Raw genomic sequence first — 20,538 nt, forward strand, 5'->3', positions numbered from 1 at the left:
GGAGATCAGTGATGACCAGAAAGGAAAATATGAAGTTTTAATTCAGAAATCAAAACTGGAAAATACAGTATGTAAGTCAGAATTATGAAAATGAAACTCTTATTCATTTATATAAACGCTGTAATCAAAGTAGTGTCTAATAATACTTTCAACATTTAGACAGTCCTTGTGTGCAATGTGCAGAGTTTTTGTTTTTCATTGTTTAAACTCCCTAGTTTTATAAGTTAACTACCCAGCTAACAAAATCCGTTCTAAAAACATTTTACTAACATTCCCATTAAGTTATGAAAATGTTATATTTGAGTGTTCTCTGAACATTCAAACCATTTGCAAACATTATGGGAACGTTATTTTAAATGTTCTCTAAACATTGTTTAGGCAAATTTCTGAGAACGTTTCCTGTTAACTGGGTAATGATTAAACAAAACAGCCCTCTCCTCTTCTGTTTGTCATGGTTAGGAATTCTCTGCTACAAACTTATTCCACTTTTCCTGCCATATCGTCATAGCTTTATCCTGTAGTTGTGGTGACAAGGAACTGTACCTGTTAAAAAGGGCGAAAGTGCAACCTTAAATTCCTCTTCTACATAACTGAAATGATTTCTCAAATGAAAGTGTATGAATAAATGTTGCACCTGATTGAATTCATCGCAAGCTCCTTTAAAGTGCCCAGGTTTGCACTCAGCCCTCCAATTCCCACAAAGGCCTGGTAGAAATCATAGGAGAGCCCTGTGGTCCCGAATAAGGTGGGATCATCAGAGCTCACCACTATGGGATGACCGTCCGACATTAGTGCCGTGGCGGGGTGGTTTCGCAGATCCGAGACTAGCTTTAGCACCTGGAGAAAATGAAACTGTTAATTCAACCAGCCACTCTGACGTTACAATAAAAGTCTGTACAAATGCGTTTTTAAGGGTGCAGTGTGTAGTGTTTATGAGGAACTATTGACAGAAATGCAATTTTATATTGAAAGTTATACAACTTTCTGCTGTCTCAGATGACAACATCTTTGTCCTGTGTCAGCCACCGTAGCTTCGAAAGGGATGGATGAGCGGTGGATGGTTGCAATTCACAACCTCACCACTAGATGCTGCTAAAATGCTTCACCATGTGAAGTTCAACTCATTTTACTTGAGGGACAAACTGCCAACCGCTATACCTGGTTGGAAATGGGACACAACTCCACTGCCACCCCTCTCGTCCTGGAGAGCTGCTTGGCCAGGGGATGATGTCCCATCGCAAAGCCATGTCCAATGCGGCTGGTGTTAAACAACAGAGCGTCTAACACATTCCTGTCCACATCTGTACCATCCAAATCTGAAAGCACACACACAGCGAACGTGGGAAACTCAGAGATATGAGGGAGAGATTGATCCAAATGCGGAAGATTGAAAATAGTTCACACGCTTTGTGAATTTTCACAACCTTTGCAAAACAAGCAAAAGACTAAGAATGACGGAAAATGAAAAGTTGCGATTTTCTAGGCCGATATGGCTAGGAACTATACTCTCATTCCTGCGTAATAATCAAGGAACTTTGCTGCCGTACCATGAGTACAGCGGCGCAATGATATGATGACGCAGCGCCTAAAAATAGTCCCCGGCACGCTCTCTGTGCAAGCAGGTTGTCACGTTGGTTATGTTGACGGAAGTTAGCCTATTTCAGGCACTGCGTAATATCATTGCGCCGCTGCAACCTTGCTACGGCACAAAGTTCCTTGATCATTACGAAGGAATGAGAGTATAGTTCCTAGCCATATCGGACTAGAAAATCGCAACTTCATTTTCCGTCGGTCTTAGTACACAATGTAACTATACACATCACAACATGTAAATAGGAAAATGTTGGCGTTATTTTGTCACTTATTGAGCAGTAGGCTAGCTGGAGCCATTTACCTCCAGTCTTTGTGCTAAGCTAGGCTAGCGGTGGGTGCGTCAGACAGAGTTATGGCACGCACCGAGATGAGAATGGTATGTATGGACTTCTCTAACTCTGGGGGATACGGTGAAAAAGTCCCAAAAAGTCGGCATGTTGTGATAATACATTTTTTTAGTTGTTCGTCTAATGTTATTTAAACATGTTTTAGTCCCTTAATGTTTTCTCTAACGTTCACACAACCAAGAAAACGTTTGAACATTTAGAAATAAGTTTTCAAAACTCAATGGGAACGTTGGCGAAATGTTCTTTGAACATATTTTTGTTAGCTGGGTAATTGTAACTGTGAAAATGAAGTGAGCTACACATACTGACCTGTTTCTCCAGCATGGAAAAAGAAAGCAAGTTGTGTTTCCATCTCTGAAGGGAGTGACAAGGCATCTCGAAAGTACCAGATTGACCTTCCAGTGTCTTCACGGCCTACCTACAGCAATACATTGATAGAATCAGAGAAAAGTAATGCTATTGTTACGTGCAGGGACCCGATCAAGCCCAATGTCCTTGTGAAAAATAACTTTTTCCTACTTTTAAAAAGAGTAGGCCTACTTATTATGGAAAAAATACTTTAAAGACAGCCTTACTGTGAGCTACGGGGTTGTTATTCGATAGTATTTGCTTCTTTTGAAGCCATAAGCCTGCATTATTTCAACTTCGTTTAAAATATTCGCGTTAAACAGCGGAATTCATGGAGGAAAAACTACATTATCTGTGATGCTGTACAGAAAAGAGTCGAAACAAGTGCCAAAAGATCTTGTTAGCTCCGCCCTCTCCCATTAAATACCTCAAATGATATAATTGAGTCAATCTCCCTACGCTCTCAAAATATTTGAATGTACAGTATATATGCATATTTTTCAATAAACATAAAGTATGGTGTTTTTATATCAGCATTTGAGTAGCGGGAAAAGGCTCTGCTCATTAACCGTTTGTCGCAGACTCAAGTGTCTTATATCATTGGAATCCTTGGCTCAATATACATAGTCAAACGAATGTTTTATGTTTCTCCATCGCTTGACCAACGCATCCCTGAAGTGTCTGCAGAGACCGTGTCAATTAGACTCCCCCTGAAATTGCCTCATCGACACGGCATCCTCAATAAACCTGTCTCTGAAGTGATGACTCCGATCTTTGCGAATATTCCTATACAATAATTGCCTTATCGACACGACATCCCAGTATACCGTCTCTGGTGTGTTGACTCCGATCTTTCAAATATTCCTATCTAATAATTGCCTCATCAACACGACATCTTCAATAAACCCGTCCCCGGCGTGATGACCCCGATCTTTAGAATATTCCTATCTAACTATCTAATATTCAAATTAATTTTCAACTAAATTACTGATCTGCCCACATTGTCACTATATGATAATTAAAATGAGCTGGATAACATCACCGTTTTCTCCATTATTTTCCTGTTTAACACTGTAAAGCTGCTTTGAAACAATCTGCATTGTAAAAAGCGCTATATAAATAAAGTTGACGACTTGGCTTTTTAATTCGTTCTTTCTATCACTAAAGCCGTTAAGTACACAAGTCTTGTACCTTTGTATTTTTGTTCGATTTTCAGGTACTTTTTGCTTCAAATCAAGACTCATGGCTTATTGTTACACTTTAAAAAAAAAATCCTGATGGGAGAAATTAATGGAAAAAAATACTTCGGGAACCAACGTGGCTTCTCACCTCCTCTTGATATCTTTCTTATATCTTGTTTCCTCCCTGCGTTAAATGTGGCATATAATTTCACCCTTCATTCTTTTATTTTGTCCAATTTTCCAACTCCTTTGAGTACAGGTTAATTTATTTTTCCTATTTTTTGACAAATTTACTATTCATATCTTTTAGTTCCCTTGGTTATTCCATTCTGGTGGCACGGCTACAGATTGTAGCCTAATTTAAGTCAAGGGTGAGATTACCAGGTCAAATCCAACGACGATGTCTGGATATTTTCGCTGCATTTCGTCGGCCTCTTGCACTGCCCGCTTCACTTGATACACATAAAGATTCCTGCGTATGCATTCAGATCAGCAGAAAAGTATATTAAATAATCTCCTTTCGAAACAAAATCCTAGACAATTTAAAAAAAAAAATTTAACTGAGAGTTTACAAAAATGTTTCTTGTTCTTCTTACTCTAATCTCTTACTCTTAGTCTAATCATAATTGAACCAATTATGTCTTTCTTTGTTTTTAGAAACGGTAAACAGTAAAGTGACTGAATTAAATGAACAAAAATGGTACACTCTTTACAAGAAAAGGCTGTAATTCTTTAATGGTTGTAAAAGCAGAGCATCAGATGTGATGTAGTTTTACCTGTGGACAGTTAATATTATACGAGTTCCTATAAAGTCTGGATGATTTGCTCTGAACTGCTCAGTGATGTTTCTGTAGACCTCCAGAGACCACGCTCTGTCATGAGTCGTGCCGTCCAGTTCATATGCCTAAACAAAATATAATTTGACAAAATAGTTAGCTTTCAGGACAATATAAGATAAACATGGTTTTCACATAAAAAAGTTAAAGGATTTGGACCTAGACATGGATTGTTCATGAATTTGTTTAAATGACCTGTCTGTAAGGGACCTTTTATTAGGGGATTTTACATGTTTAAAGTGCCCCTATTGTGCTTTTTTCGGATATTTCTTTCATGTAGTGTGTAATATGGCTGTTTGTGAATGTAAAAGGTCTTCAAAGTTTTTAAGATCAAAGTTATTTTCTCCCAAAACAAAGAATTGTATGCGCACTTTTTTGTGCAGTTTTCCGAATACTTTGAATTCAGACATACTACTCTGTTGGTGTATTGTTTTTCACATACTATATAGTCGAGAAGTGAGCGAGCGGAGTAGACCAATCACAACAGACTGGGCTGTCTGACCAATCAGAGCAGAGTAGACCAATCACAACAGACTGGGCCATCTGACCAATCAGAGCAGAGATAAAATTCGGATGTACTACATCCACCATGTTGTTATTGTCATGTGACCTACGTCAGTTGTGTCGCTTCACTTCCATCCATTCACACTTCAGAATCTTGTTGCAAGTAGCCTACTGTTCTATGAATACTATGAATTCGGACATATGCACTGTTTTTCATATACAGTATATGAAAGCATATTCAGACGCAGCGTCACTCCATTATTAAGACGAGGTGATGCTGCACTGTACATTGTGAGAATTATTATTTTTCTTGGATGCATGTACGAAACTCCAAAACAAAATTAGGAACCTTTAAAATAGCACAATAGAGGCACTTTAAGGTAAAACATGCTATCTGTTTTCATCCAAGAGCACATACTGTATAAACTTAAATATAGTAATGTGGTGTAACAGTTGCAAACCTTGGACAGTCCGACCCTCAGCTCCACGTACATGATGTTGTCTTTGTAAAGGTCTGTCAGAGCCTCGTAAATGTAGTCCTTAAAAACAGGCGCATAGTTTATCAACCCAGATAGAGCCTTAAATATCTTCTCAAACCTGTCCCATGCTGCATCTTGTGTTGGATAAGACGTCTCCGGGTCTTCCGTGAAGAGTGTAAGATTCCGCATTAAACTGAGAAATTGAATTCATGTAATTAGTCTATTTTCAGTTTAATGGTTTTGGAAGTAGTTATAAATATATTTTGACACACACACACACACACACACACACACACACACACACACACACACACACACACACACACACACACACACACACACACACACACACACACACACACACACACACACATACACACACACACACACATACACACACACACACACACACACACACACACACACACACACACACACACACACACACACTGCTGTTGTTGTAGATTAATGCTGATGTGAGCATATAAGACTTACTGCTTCAGCACAAATAGCATATATAAGATAACCCATAGCAGATCTAGGCAGGTGGAGCTGGGGAAGGTGGAGGGTTTCAACTCTAAAAGCGTGCTTCAAACTGCTATAGTGAATGCTAACCAGCTACTTAAATGTTGAGCTGCAAGTTCATTGGCTGCAGATGTGACATGAACCAATCAGCTTGTGCCATGTAGTATGTGAACCGCTTGCAGAATCTGTGAAAATGGGAATCATTTTAACTAAATAAGAGGGATCATATAAAATGCATGTTATTTTTTATTTAGTGCTGTCCTGAATAAGATATTTTGCATAACAAATGTTTACATATAGTCCACAAGACAAAAAAATAGCTGAATTTATTCAAATAACCCTGACAAAAAGTTGCTGAACCACTGATTCTCAGTGCTGTGTGTCGTCACCTGGATGATCCACGGCTGTTTTTTTGTTTTGTGATGGTTGTTCATGAGTCCCTTTTCATGAGTTTGTCCTGAGCAGTTAAACTGCCCAATGTTCTTCAGAAAAATCCTCCAGGTTATGCACATTCTTCAGTTTTCCAGCCTCTTTTTCATATTTGAACCCTCTACAGCAATGACTGTATGATTTTAAGATCCATCTTTACACACTGAGGACGACTGAGGGACTCAAACACAACTACTAAAAAAAGGTTGAAACATTCACTGATGCTCCAGAAGGAAACACAACACATTAAGAGCCGGGGGGTGAAAACTTTTGAACAGGATGAAGTTGTCCAAATTTTTCTTATTTTGTTTAAATATAATTTTTTTTCATTAAGTACTTCCCTTCAGAAGCAACAGAAGATACTTGCATGTTTCGATGAAGACAAATGAAGTACAATTTACCTTGATCTTCAAATTCAGTGGGTTTTCACCCCCCGGCTCTTAATGCGTCGTGTTTCCTTCTGGAGCATCAGTGAATGTTTCAACCTTTTTTAGTAGTTGTGTTTGAGTCCCTCGATTGTCCTCAGTGTGAAAAGATGGATCTCAAAATCACACAGTCCCTGCTGGAGAGGGTTCAAATATGAAAAAGAGGCTGGAAAACTGAAGAATGTGCATAACCTGGAGGATTTTTCTGAAGAACATTGGGCAGTTTAACTGCTCAGGACAAACAAGAGACTCGTGAACAGAAAAACAGCCGTGGATCATCCAGGGAACGACACACAGCACTAAGAATCAGTGGTTCAGCAACTTTTTATCAGGGTTATTTTAATAAATTCAGCTATTTTTTTGTCTTGTGGACTATATGTAAAAAAAAAAAATATGTAAAATATCTTATTCAGGACAGCACTAAATAAAAAATAACATGCATTTTATATGATCCCTCTTATTTAGTTAAAATTATTCCCATTTTCACAGATTCTGCAAGTGGTTCACATACTTTTTCATGTCACTGTAGTTAACAACTTAAATATCAGCAGTTACGTTTAGAACCCATCAGCTAGCACCATCTAGAGTTTCATGACAGAACTTGATAAATATATATACACTGATCAGGCATAACATTATAACATCAGGCCCTAATATTGTGTTGGTCCCCCTTTTGCCCTGACCCGTCGAGGCTGGACCCCACTAGACCCCTGAAGCTGTGCTGTGGTATCTGGCACCAAGATGTTAGCAGCAGATCCTTTAAGTCCTGTAAGTTGCGAGGTGGGGCCTCCATGGATCGGACTTGTTTGTTCAGCACATCCCACAGATGCTCGATTTGATTGAGATCTGGGGAATTTGGAGGACAAGTCAACACCTCAAACTTGTGCTCCTTACCATTCCTGAACCGTATTGCTTTGTGTCAGGGCGCATTATCTGCTGAAAGAGCCACAGCCACCAGGGAATACCATTTCCATGAAAGGGTGTACAGGGTCTGCAATAATGCTTAGGTAGGTGGTACATGTCAAAGTAACATCCACATGGATGGCAGGACCCAAGGTTTCCCAGCAGAACATTGCCCAAAGCATCACACCGCAGGCTTGCCTTCTTCCCATAGTGCACCTGTGCCATGTGTTCCCCAGGTAAGTGACGCACACACACCCGGCCATCCACGAGTTGTAAAAGAAAACGTGATTCATCAGACCAGGCCACCTTCTTCCATTGCTCCGTGGTCCAGTTCTGATGCTCACGTGCCACTGTTGGTGCTTTGGGCGGAGGTCAGGGGTCAGCATGGGCACTGGTCTGCGGCTATGCCGCCCCATACACAACAAACTGAGATGCACTGTGTATTCTGACACCTTTCTATCAGAACCAGCATTAACTTCTTGAGCAATTTGAGCTCCAGTAGCTCGTCTGTTTGATCGGACCACACCAGCCAGCCTTTACTCCCCACGTGCATCAGTGATGGCCGCCCATGAACCTGTCGCCGGTTCACCACTGTTCCTTCCTTGGAGCACTTTTGATAGATCCTGACCACTGCAGACCGGGAACACCCCAGTCGTCTAGCCATCACAATATGGCCCTTGTCAAACTAATTCAAATCCTTACGCTTATCCATTTTTCCTGCTTCTAACACATCAACTTTGAGGACAAAATGTTCACTTGCTGCCTAATATATCCCACCCACTAACAGGTGCCTTGATGAGGAGAGAATCAGTGTTATACACTTCACCAGTCATAATGTTATGCCTGATTGCTGTACTGTGTATATATATACCTGTCAAACTTCCACTAAAGGCATACTTAAAAATACATTTGTGGCATTTGCAAACAAATGATGCTTTTCAGTGCAATATCATATCCTGAATGGCCACTGTCATTGTTTGTACCAGTGGTTATTTTTTGCCTGATGTTGAAATAAGTTTGATCACCTGTTATCAAAGGCAGTGACGTCACTGAGACTGGCCCTCAGCACGTCTAGCCGTCTCCAGACAAAGCATCCTAACCTCGGAAAGGGCATAAGGGTAGAGAAAAGGAACTGCAGTGACCCATCCCACGTGAAGCAGATGTAACAATGAGGCCTGTATGTTGCATTCAGCACCAGCCATTCCACGCTCACCATAGCGGAGCTGTGGATGTGAAGAGCAGCGCCTGCCAGGCACAGAGTCATTTTATCATCTGAAGGACAGAGATGCCCCAAATATGTGTTTTTTGTTTTTTTTCCTCAAACCATTTCAGCGCAAAACTTTCAGAGATTTCATTGGTCATGTTAATCACAGTACTGATTACCAACACATTGTCACAACACACAACCCTTAACCCTTCCCTATACCCATTAACCTTAAAGGTTTTTTTTACATCCTCAACTTTCTTTAGTGTGTTATGAGCTGTTTGAGATTCGAAAAAGTTCTGCAAAGTTACAAAGCACTTCATTTCTCTATATCAGAATATCCTTGAGTTTTCTTCCGGGAACGAACACGTCACAATATTCCTCATTTAAATAATTCCCGTCCAGGTCATACACAAAAAAGGAGTTAGTTAGTAGTGTGTTGAAAATCGCGGTTGTTGTAAGGGGCGTGACATTTTCCCAAACACGCTCGTAGCGCTTGACCAATCACAACACACTGCTCCGTCCGACCAATTAGAGCACATTTAGCTTTTCGGAAGGAGGGGCTTCAGCTTGAAAGTTGTATCTCAGATCCAACAGTTGTTCTTACTGAGACTTTTTTAGTAAACTTGACTTAATGTCCAATAATTTGTTAAACTTACTTAAAACAATGAAGTAATCTGAACTATTTGCATGCTATGCCTTCGTTACTTAGAAAACTCAAGTAAAAATGACTTGACTGGTTTGAGTACCATTTAGTAAAATAAATCCAAAAATAGTAAAACGAAGCAATTAATTTATTCATTCCGCAATGCACTCTCACTCTGGGAGTACACTTCCTCAGATCACAGATAGAATTAAGTTGACAAAACTTAAACGGTTTAAGCTTACTTAATTGAATTAAAGCAACGAGTTTGCACAATTAAATTAAGTAAACTGAACAAATAAGTTTTTACTGTGTATACACTATGTACTCAACTGTGTAATGTATGAGTATTATTAGGTTATTTTGTCATTCAACATCGAAGTCTGATGAAATATACCGAGCATCTTTGACAACAGACTTCTGAATGACCAAAACAGCATTTCATATGCTTTGCAAACACGATTTTTCCGCTGGTTAGTACAATTATGATGTTCGCGAAAGTCACATGATTATGCATTTCCAGCGTAGTTTATGCACATGTTTTCGTATCGGATAGAAAATGTGTCCGACTCAAACGAGCGCATAGGTTTTTAATGCGCATGTTTAGAATTTAGGCGCATCTTGGCGTTTCCATTCAGCATTTTTTGATGCGATATCCAAAAATGTGCATAAAAATAGGTAGATGGAAACATAGCTAATGTCAAATATGTGAAAATAATGTTTTTTTTAACATTCAAGCACGAAAACCTATTCTAGTAGAGCCCCAAAACAAAATTAAAACTTTGTAAAAGGGCAGGTCCTCCCAATGAAATTGCCTCAGGTGGAATTTGCGCTGAACTGGTTTGGGGAGGAAATATCACACGTCCCAAACATAGAACTGTGTTTTACCCTTTGGCATTTTCTGCAGCAGTTTGAAGACAGGGCTTTTTTGCACAAGGTGCCGCACTTTGAAGAAGTGATTGGCAGGTGGGAAAGGTGAATTAACCATTTCCTTCAGCTTTAGCTGGCGTAGGAGTGAATCCAGCTGCAGTTCAGCCGGAGTGAGCTCCACTCTGCCCCCTACTTGCTGGGAGAGCTCCTGCTTCAGCATCAGATCCCTCTGATGGGGGTCTGGCATCGGATTACACTCTCTGATACACAGTACCAGCATGATCAGAGCTGCCCTGCTGGAGATATGCCAGAAGAGACACCTCGTGCTCGTACAGAGATCCTGAGACAATGAGACAGTGGCATTCCCATGATTGTTAGTTTAAGAAAAAAGTGATTTGTCTTTATTAACCCTCTGGGGCTCTTCTGTCATTTCTGACCCAAATTTTTTAAAATAAAAATGTTAAAAATCGTAGCTTCATCGGAATGGTCCTTGGTGACTTTATTGGTACTTGTTATATGAACACCCAAAAAAATTGGGGACAGGATTTGAAAAGTCTAAATGGTCGTAAAAAAAAAATTTGGGTCAAAAATGACCCCCATAGGAAATTAATGGGTAATTGGCAAAAATATGAAAATACAGAGTTTTTTTGTGCATACAATCTACAAATCAGCCAGGATGCAGAAAAAAAGGACTCAACAGTGAAGGGGTGAATCTCTAAAACATCAAGAGTGCAAAACAGACCAAAAAAACTCACACACACACAAAAACACAATTAGCTTTTGGAATGGCACGCATTAATTTGTGTGTGTGCGTGTGTGTGTGTTTTTGTCTGTTTTGCACTCTTGATGTTTTAGAGATCCACCCCTTCACTGTTGAGTCCTTTTTTTCTGCATCCTGGCTGATTTGTAGATTGTATGCACAAAAAAAACTAATTTCCCATTCATTTCCTATGGTGGTCCTGAGATTGACTTTTTTTTTTTTCAACCACTTAGACTTTTCAAATCCTGTCCCCATTTTTTTTGGGTGTTCATATACCAAGTAACAACAAAGTCACCAAGTTTCGGACCATTCTGATGAAGGTACGATTTTTTTTTCTTTTTATAAAACGCAAGATCCACTATAGTGGTAAAAATGTGCTCTTGCGTGATAAAAATGCTCAATGTGTCCACCGGATGGCACCGATCTCAGTTAAAAAATTGCTTTCATGAGGACTAGGCTTGATTCTAAAATGAAATACAGCTTTAATAAAAAAAATTATAAATAGATATACATTGTTTATTATATTCAATGGGAAAAAATGGGTCATAATTATTGCATAAATATTAATTATAAATCATAAAATTATCTCAAAACAACAAAAAAGAAAAAATATCATTGAACAAAAATATATTTCATTGATTTTACTCAAAAATATTTTTTCGAAGGTCCTGAGTGTGACCCATAAATGAAGAACCCCAGAGGGTTAAATGTGTCTGACGGTTCTTTTGCACAGTGCAATTTGGACCTAAACTACATTTCAGTTTGCATTGAATATGATTGTTTTAATACAAGCTGACTAATCGGACAATCTGGAGGTTTTAAACCAAGCTGTTTTCTTATTTACAGCAATGGTTTGGATGCAAGAATTGACTTTTGTCCTAGTTTAATGTCTTAATCAGATCTATCGCTGGTTAAAGGTCAGGATATTAATCAAAGGTCAACATTTTCAACGTTCAAAACCTTTGAACATACATTTTATTAATAAATAATGTTCATATTGCAACCTACAGTAGTATTATTATTATTATATTCAACACAGGTTATGTTAGATATCACTATTTCCTTAGTATGGTTAGTGTTATTTTCAATGTTAATCCAATACAGAAAACCTTCAAATATTACTATCTCCATCTGCATGCTAAACAAGACCTTACCTTCATGTTTATTTTACTCCTAACTCCCTTTTTGTTCCCTGCTGTTTGTCTTACATTCAGAGAGCGTGTACTTCAGCCGACTTGTTTCTGCATGTCAAGTTCCTCATTCTGCGGGATAGCACATGAGAATGGCCAATATGATGACAATAGAGCATGTGACATACTGTGAAATCTCAAATGACTCACAGAATAAGAGCCTTCAGCAAACCCGTCTCATTATGACATTCCCCAAATGACTGCCGTTTATCACAATCGTCCACAGTAGACTCAGTAAGAACACAATGGGAGAAGATCTGCTCTATATTGTTTTTCATTAGTCAGTTTCACATCAATATAATCTTTGCAGTGTTAACAGACGTTTGGTTCTGATATACAAGTCATGCTCTGCACCACAGTAAAGGACAGCAAATATAAACTCAACTGAACACATCGTAATTGTTAAGTCTGTGTCAGCATTTTGTGGGATGTTCAAGATGTAGCCGTCGCCTAATCTCGGTCAGTTCGCAAACTAATAAGAGCTTTGGAAATGTGTGGAATTTCTAGTTTTTACGCTTCTGTAAACATAAACATGTTGCATTCAGAATCAAACACATGAGATGTTCAGGACCGGAGTCCCAGCAGCCAATCAAAACACTATTCTTACAGCAATAATGAATCACCACATACAGAACACACACACACATTCACGTTATATTTTCTTAAATACAGACAGACAGACACAGGAATGGAGTCTTTAACATCAGAATGGAAATAAAAATACAACATCAAACAATGGCGCTCTGCCGTGGTTCAAAAAGGTTCCCTCTGTGAATGAGAATCAGTCCAGGAACTTGCGGTTCTGGTTCACACCGAACAGGACAACTCGGATTTCAGGCATCATCTGTAAAGAAATCAAAAGCAAATCAAAATTCTAGCATTTATTTAACAGCGCTTCTCATATTCAGTGTTGGTGCAGTTATGCAAGCAGATTACATTTTTCCAAGTAACCAGTAAAGTAATGCAGAAGTTACTTTTTCAAATAAGTAACTCAAGTTACTTTGTCTTCACATGTATTGTCTGACACCTCTCCTGTCCCCATGTTGAGAGAAATCGGGAGTAAGAGCAGAGGCGTTGTGTGTAAACATGATGGTTATTGTAGTTCATGTGAACATGCATTCACGTGCACAAAAACAGATTCAGTATTCCTCAAAATGAGTAAAAACGGTAGAATGCAAACTATTAAGCAAACCTGCAATAATTAAAATTATTCATGTATTTAATCCCACTTTATTAACCAATGTCTTCCCTGCTGACCTTCGATTATCCAATTCAACCATACTAATAAGCAATTATGACTTTAGTTAAACATCACATTATTGCTGAAGTAAGAGTGTTGAAATTTCTTCTCCGGCATAATTTCACTTTTGGTGTGAAAGGGCCTTGACATTTGCCAAAAATAGAACCGTTGAGGTTTTTTTTGTTATTAAAAACCAAACAACCAAGCCCAGCCCAGATGACAAAAAGTAACGCAAAAGTAACGTAACATTACTCTCCATAAAAAGTAACTAAATAACATAATTAGTTACCGTATTGTTCCAAATAGAAGACAATTTTCTTAGAAATACATCTGAAAAAACAGGTCCGTCTTATATTTAGGGTCTAGACCATAGACTGTGGTCTATGGACGTAGTGTCCGTGACGTCACCCATAGGAATCTGAAGAGCCGTTTTGAAGCGTAAAGTAGGGACTAGCTGGCCGTTGCCGTCTTGTCAGCGCGTCACTCCCGGATAACAGAAAATGGGCAAAGAGGCGGGACGTGGGCGGAGCTGAGGTGACTTGTCACTCAACGTGGCCACGCCCTTAATTATGCAGAACTTTAAGGCTTTATATAATGTAAAGGAATGAGTTATAAAAAAAAAATTCACCCCTCACAGTTGTCATGAAGGGCAAAATTAGCCGTATTGACCAAAACCACAATTTCTACCAGACTGTAAACATGTTTTTTTCTGCTGTAAAGTTGGCCATTTTAACATGAGGCTCAATGAGATTCTGCTCCTTCTGGAGCCTGTCTCTAGTGGCCAGTCGATGAATTGCAGTTTAAGTCACTTCCGTATTGGCTTTAAGAGAAACTGCGGGAGGTTGCCGCTTGGTCTAGACTTTTACATGTCAATAATACACCCACAACAATAGGTGGCACCAAATATGCATAAAACGAGTGTGCCAAGAAATATATGTCAGAGTGTTATGTTAGAAGATCGCAAGCGCAAAAAGACTTATGCTGCGTTCACACCAAACGCGAATAGAGCATCAGGAGCGAGTCATTTCAATGTTAAGTCAATGGAAAGGCGCGTCTGATGCGCGGCGCGATGGGCGCTATTCCGACTCATTTGCGCGAATGATGCGAATTGAGCGCCTTGCGCTATACGCGCGTTATGCGCAAGTGGTGCTTTTTGTGCATTCACGCGTTTGATGCGCGTTAACCAATCAGGAGCCTGCTCGCTGCGGTCACGTGGTAAAGTGACATGATGAGAAACCCTGCATAATTTAAAAATACTACTATTGTGTCACAAAATGAGGTTAAGACTTTTTGAGGTGAGAATGTAGTTGTTTAAAGCTCAAATCTGTGGTTTATTTATAAAGAGAGCGCCTATTTAAAAAAAATTGTCTTGTGTTTTTGGAGTTGTGAGATCCAGGCGATCACCGGACACTCAGCGCTCATTAACCCCGGCGAGGGCAGCCTTTCCTCGGCTAGTCCTTCTGACATTTGCCGCTGGCTCTGATGTCCTGTAGTGGTTCGTCTTGTGTGGATCTAACGGGCGATCTTTGCTCTCATGAATCTATCATTTGTTGTCTGCCAAATCGTTTTGACTGAGGGCAAAGAGAAGTTTCATAACTTTACTTTTTAAGGATATTTAAATATACATGCAGTTAAGATAATGTAGGAGTTGCCTGGACCACATTTGTGTGGCTATTAATGTTTAATATATATTTTTAATGAAAATGAAAAAAGAGGCAGAGGTGTTTTATGACATATTTCTCCTGGAGCGCCTTGAACGCGTGTCTATTTCGCTTCAAACGCTCAATTCACCGCCCAATTCACTGCGTCTATTTCGCTTCCAACACTCAATTTATATTTTGAATGGATTCTTAATGTTCACACCTCAAAATCTAGACGTGATTTTGACGCTCTATTCGCGTTTGGTGTGAACACAGCATTATAAACACTAACAGTCAAAGAAAAGCTTACCGTCTAAGAGCCGCTTGACTGTCATGTTTGTGTGCCTCCATGACGGGACCAAACTTTCAACATACGTGATTTTAAAACATAAGACGGTACCCAGATTTCAAAACTACAAGATTTCACTTCTACTGTTAATGAAATTTTGGTAGGCTACATGGTTTCCACTATGAGATGGATAATTATATAATTCCGACGGGCTACAGGTTAGTTTTATTGTGTTTAAATGTGATCGTTTGTACATATTACCAGTATTTACTATACTTTCAATAAAAACAATTAAATATTAAAATGTGCAATATGAAAATTATTTTCTTTATAAAAAATTTTTTTTATAAAATAAAAGATTTGGTCTTCAAAAAGTATTTTTCCAAAAGGTACATCTTGAAAAAAGGGGGTTGTATTCTGAACAATACAGTACTTTGTAGAGAGCAATGCACTATTGTAACTCATTGCTTTTAAAAGTAACTTTTCCCAACACTGTTCATAAGCCTCTCATGTACCTGTTGTGCCATGAGGTCCAGCCGGCTCTCCAGAGTGTTGGACACTTTGATCCTCCCATCAGCATTATACATCTCAATACCACCAGAGCTACACGGAAAACACACACAGACTTTCATTTCAAAGATTTAACAAAAAGAGAGCGAACATTTTTCAGGCTAATTTTATAAATGAGGAACTGCTTAGGTAGCACAAATGCTCACATTTCTGGAGAGAGGAAGTGGTCCTGGTCAATGCGCACTTCAAGTTTGTCCTTCACAGCTGCCTTGTAGATGGGGATGTTTTTCTGCACAGCAGCCTGATAAAAGACATATTTTGCTATAAAGATACACACATAAATATATATAAATATATATTTTAGTATCAGTAGATATGTTGTTTCCGAATTTAACTTCTGCGCAAAACTGGAATATTGCATAAAGCATTTGTGACTAAAGCAGCGTTCCCATCCAATTTGTTCAAGACAACAAAATCGTCACTTCCTGTGAAATTGCCACAAAATATCTGTAATACAAAAATGGATGTTTCTGCAATCGGGGAAGCCACTGTGAATCTTTTTTCCTGCATTATAAATGACTAGAGCCTGAGAGCGCGCAGATGAAACACAATCATGTGAGACTCTTCTGGGAGGGAATTAAACCAAATCATTTTGATGACAGACTTTGACTCCAGAATGATCAAACCAACATCTGAGGGGCTGTGCGTTGTGATTGGTCCGCTAGTTAGTCCATTTATCCAATCACATCCACTGATGAGGCAAAGTCACATGAGTTTTTTGTTGCAGATTGAGGAATTTATTCGGTTAATGTGTTTCCATCATAGTTTATGCGCATGTCTAGCCTTGATGCCAGCCGAACTTAGCCCCGCCCACAACATTTGAGGCCGGGAACCAGAGCTGTTCGGACCAATCAAATTGTCAGGGTGGGCTTTATACGATGATGGACAGATGATCAACAGTAACGTAATCATTCACGTCACCAAAGAGCGCTTGGGTTGAATTTGTTTACTAAATGGAGAACTTTTTCGTATATGCATTCACCTTTACTATTAAAAAATGAGGATCATGTTGGTAAGTACTCCGTGTATCCTTAAATTATTTTTATAACACCGGCAAAGATCATTTACACTCATCTTCTTCTTCTACTTCTTCCAGCGTGCGTGCAGTTGAGTTCTGTTGACAACTATGTGTCGCTCTGATTGGTTGTAGGTCTATCCAATTGAGTGCAGAGGCATTTTCGATTGAGCGCATTTTAGAATTTATTTGCATCTTGACATACAGCGTTTTTTTATGCAATATCCCAAAATGTGCATAAAAATAGGAGGATGGAAACATAGCTATTGAGATACCATTATCATTTTTAATAATAGTTTTTAAAGTTTTAGTCATGTTCCTGTCTTTTTGTCATTTTTTGTCATTTTTCTTTTTGAACGTGTCTATAGTTTAGTTAATTAATAATGTTTATATCCATTTTAATTATTTATTACATCACTAAATTAAAATGAGATATGTTGTCTTGGCAACTAGCTAGAATAAGTTTGACTTAATTTCAGTTCAAGTTTATTTCATTTCAAATAAAGTCGTTTTTAAACACTGCAAAAAATGCTTTTCTTACTTAGTATTTTTGTCTTGTTTTCAGTCCAAATATATAAAAAATCTTACATTAAGAAGCATTTACTAGACAAGCAAAAGTTGTCGTCTTGTTTTGGGGGAAAATAACTCAAAATTAGCAAAATAATCTGCCAATGGGGTAAGCAAAATAATCTTAATTCAAACAGAAAACAAGATTATTTTCCTTACCCCATTGGCAGATTATTTTGGTTATTTTAAACAAAAAATCACTTAATTTTGAGTTATTTTAGTAAGTAAGAAAAGCATTTTTTGCAGTGAATGGTTTCAGTTGTTAAATGTACAGACCTGCACTATCCCCGTGTCCTGTTTGCGGCAGCGGATGGTCACTTTGGGTTCCAGGAGCTGGTAAAAACCCTGAAACATGAGAACATCGGAGCGTAAGACTCACAGAAAGTCTTTGTCAGACCTGATTTGCTGATGCTTGCTCATATCGCTCACCTGCAGGATAAGTCCGTCCATCAGAGAGGTGTATCTGGACGGATCTCTGGCTATATTCGCTAGTCGCTGACGAGCATCGTTTAGCAAATCCTAAAAGAGCGCACAATTAAAAACAGACACTCCTACCTAAGATTTTGTTGAAGGTTTGATGTGCCACATAAGAGAACAGGAACTAACCGAAATCATGTCATCACGGGCCTTCAGGACCTTCAGTCTGGCCTGGTTCATAAGATTGGACATTTGACTGTGGACAGGAAGCAAACAATTTAAACGCTATTAGAGACAAAAGAATCGACAATCAGAACATTTCATAAAAGATTCGAAGCGTGAAAAGCTTGTTTGAGTAACAGATTTTTGAGGAAACTGGGAATTTCCACAGTAATGATTTGGCCGTCTAGTTAGGTCAGAGGAAGTCACACTCACATTTTCTTCTGCTGTTCGATCTGCTTCTCCTTCTTCTCGTAATACTCCATAATCTTCAGACGCTGGGTCTGAACCAGCCGACCTTTCTCAATGTTGAACTCCTCCTCTGCCTGCAGGGGGAGTCACTTATCATCACATCGCTATATCTACACCACATAACATTGCATTGTTTTAATGAAATAATTGAAAGCTAAACGTTGTGAAGGGAAAAATGACCTTTGCGTCAATCTCCTCTGCTTTTTCATTGGCCTCCTGCTCAATGAAAGCCATCATGTGCTTGATCTGAAAAGATATGGGAAACATTAGGAGAATCATTTCATATCAATGGGGAAACGGCTTTAATGAAACCAGAAATCAGCATTAAAATGTAAATACAGGCACATGCATTTTTTGTGATTAAACAAGTTACACAGTATTGTTACGGTTTACTCTAGACTCTAGTGTGTGAAGTATGCATGTTATTACTATGCAGAACATCCCACATCTTAATATTTTGCATCATCTGCATTCTATATCTTGTGATACATTATATATATATATATATATATATATATATATATATATATATATATATATATATATATATATATATATATATATATATATATATATATGATATGATATTATTCATCGCACTACTTTGATGCATTTGCCTTTGGGGTGAGCTGATTGATTTAATTTTCTTATTGATCCTTTATGCACATGTGCGTGTTCCCATATAAACTATAATTTAAATGCATTCATATAAAGTCACTGTTATCATATAGACGGGTCTCGTGATGCAAGCGCGTTTAATGAATAAATGACGAACAACCTTGAAGGCCACATCACCTTACATCACGACGCTCGTGTCAGGCTCGTCCAAAACAAGGCATTTAGCAAAGCAGCGACTGGTTAATCTCGCTATAGTGTTATGAAGAGTAAATGATGCGTTTGACCGCGTTTTCACCTGCTTCTGGACGTCGGCATCGCTGAGCGCCATGACTGCTGCTGCTGTAAGAGGATTTTACACTCCACCGACCGAAAAAAGCTCGCGTCGCGGCAACGGACAGGCGTCTTATATTTATGAAGACGTTTAAATATTTTTGGAGAAGCCTAAAGATTTAAAAACGCACAAAATGACATGGAAATTGTCGATCGTGACGGTGTCAGAGTCGTGAAAATAGACTGGACGGATCAGCTGATTCTCAGTCAACGGTGACACACACGACACGTGACGCGTGTTTCCTCTCCGGGAACCAATCAGATCTCAGTGCGCGTGTAGGGCTTTTTATTACGGTTTATGTGAGTTGCGCTTATTTTGAACCTTATATTTATAATAATAATAATAATACATTCAAACCATTCCACCAAAAATTGGTCTTGATAAAAAAAAGCAGACGTAAGATGAAATGAAAAATGAAACATTTTGGGCACTTTATGGTTGACTGATAGGACTTGAGGGAAATTGATTTCATAAATAATTTAAAAGTGATACAATTCTGCTTAAGGTCAGCGTGAAAGGTTCAATTAAGATAAGTAAAAAACAGAAAAAATACCTTTATCACAAGGTAGACACAGTTTAGACATGAAAATGCACTATGTAATTCAAGAATGCTTTGGACTAAGGTTGGTCTTGTTTTCAAGAAGACATTTGGAAGATTATTGTAAAAGTAATACATCTATATAGTAATACATATATATATATATATATATATATATATATATATATATATATATATATATATATATATATATATATATATATATATTATATTTTATATAAAATATATAAATACAAAATAAAGTAAATCAGATATATTTTACAAAACATGCAAGGTTTTAGGTTTCCATATATGGTTTGAGTGGTCTGAACCATATATTTCCATCATTTTCATATAATTTATGAAGTAGACATCCTATTCAGAAGTAGAATTTTATTTGAATTAAACTTAAACATATAAAAATGACATTTATGAGCGTTATAGCTCGCCACCGCATCACAACTGGTTAATCTATCATTATTTTCTTTATATTTAAAAAAAATTTCAGACCTTTTTCTAAAAAAAATGATTAAATGGATGTTATCTTTTGAAGTCTCGGCATGAAAACAAACCTGGGTTTCTACCAATCTACCAATCAAGATTTT

General features: G+C 38.2%; 2 protein-coding genes across 2 annotated transcripts; both read right to left on the bottom strand.

Annotated features, from left to right (window-relative positions):
- ada2b (adenosine deaminase 2b) lies at window positions 1–12,358 on the bottom strand. Its single transcript, XM_079817924.1, has 10 exons — window positions 12,202–12,358; window positions 10,306–10,627; window positions 8,596–8,815; window positions 5,271–5,481; window positions 4,246–4,373; window positions 3,851–3,941; window positions 2,250–2,358; window positions 1,159–1,316; window positions 635–837; window positions 1–543 (listed from the first exon to the last, which is right to left on the bottom strand). Exons 1-10 carry the CDS (start codon window positions 12,205–12,207, stop codon window positions 456–458), a joined length of 1,536 nt encoding a protein of 511 aa, XP_079674050.1. The 5' UTR covers window positions 12,208–12,358; the 3' UTR covers window positions 1–455.
- Window positions 12,359–12,873: 515 nt separating this feature from the next.
- On the bottom strand, window positions 12,874–19,634 carry atp6v1e1b (ATPase H+ transporting V1 subunit E1b). Its single transcript, XM_079817925.1, has 9 exons — window positions 19,360–19,634; window positions 18,627–18,692; window positions 18,411–18,520; window positions 18,165–18,231; window positions 17,988–18,077; window positions 17,835–17,903; window positions 16,123–16,217; window positions 15,922–16,009; window positions 12,874–13,081 (listed from the first exon to the last, which is right to left on the bottom strand). Exons 1-9 carry the CDS (start codon window positions 19,390–19,392, stop codon window positions 13,019–13,021), a joined length of 681 nt encoding a protein of 226 aa, XP_079674051.1. The 5' UTR covers window positions 19,393–19,634; the 3' UTR covers window positions 12,874–13,018.
- Between the last annotated feature and the right edge of the window lie 904 nt (window positions 19,635–20,538).

This window comes from Gobio gobio (genome assembly GCF_949357685.1).
Source record: "Gobio gobio genome assembly, chromosome: 5".
NCBI classification, from domain to species: domain Eukaryota; kingdom Metazoa; phylum Chordata; class Actinopteri; order Cypriniformes; family Gobionidae; genus Gobio; species Gobio gobio.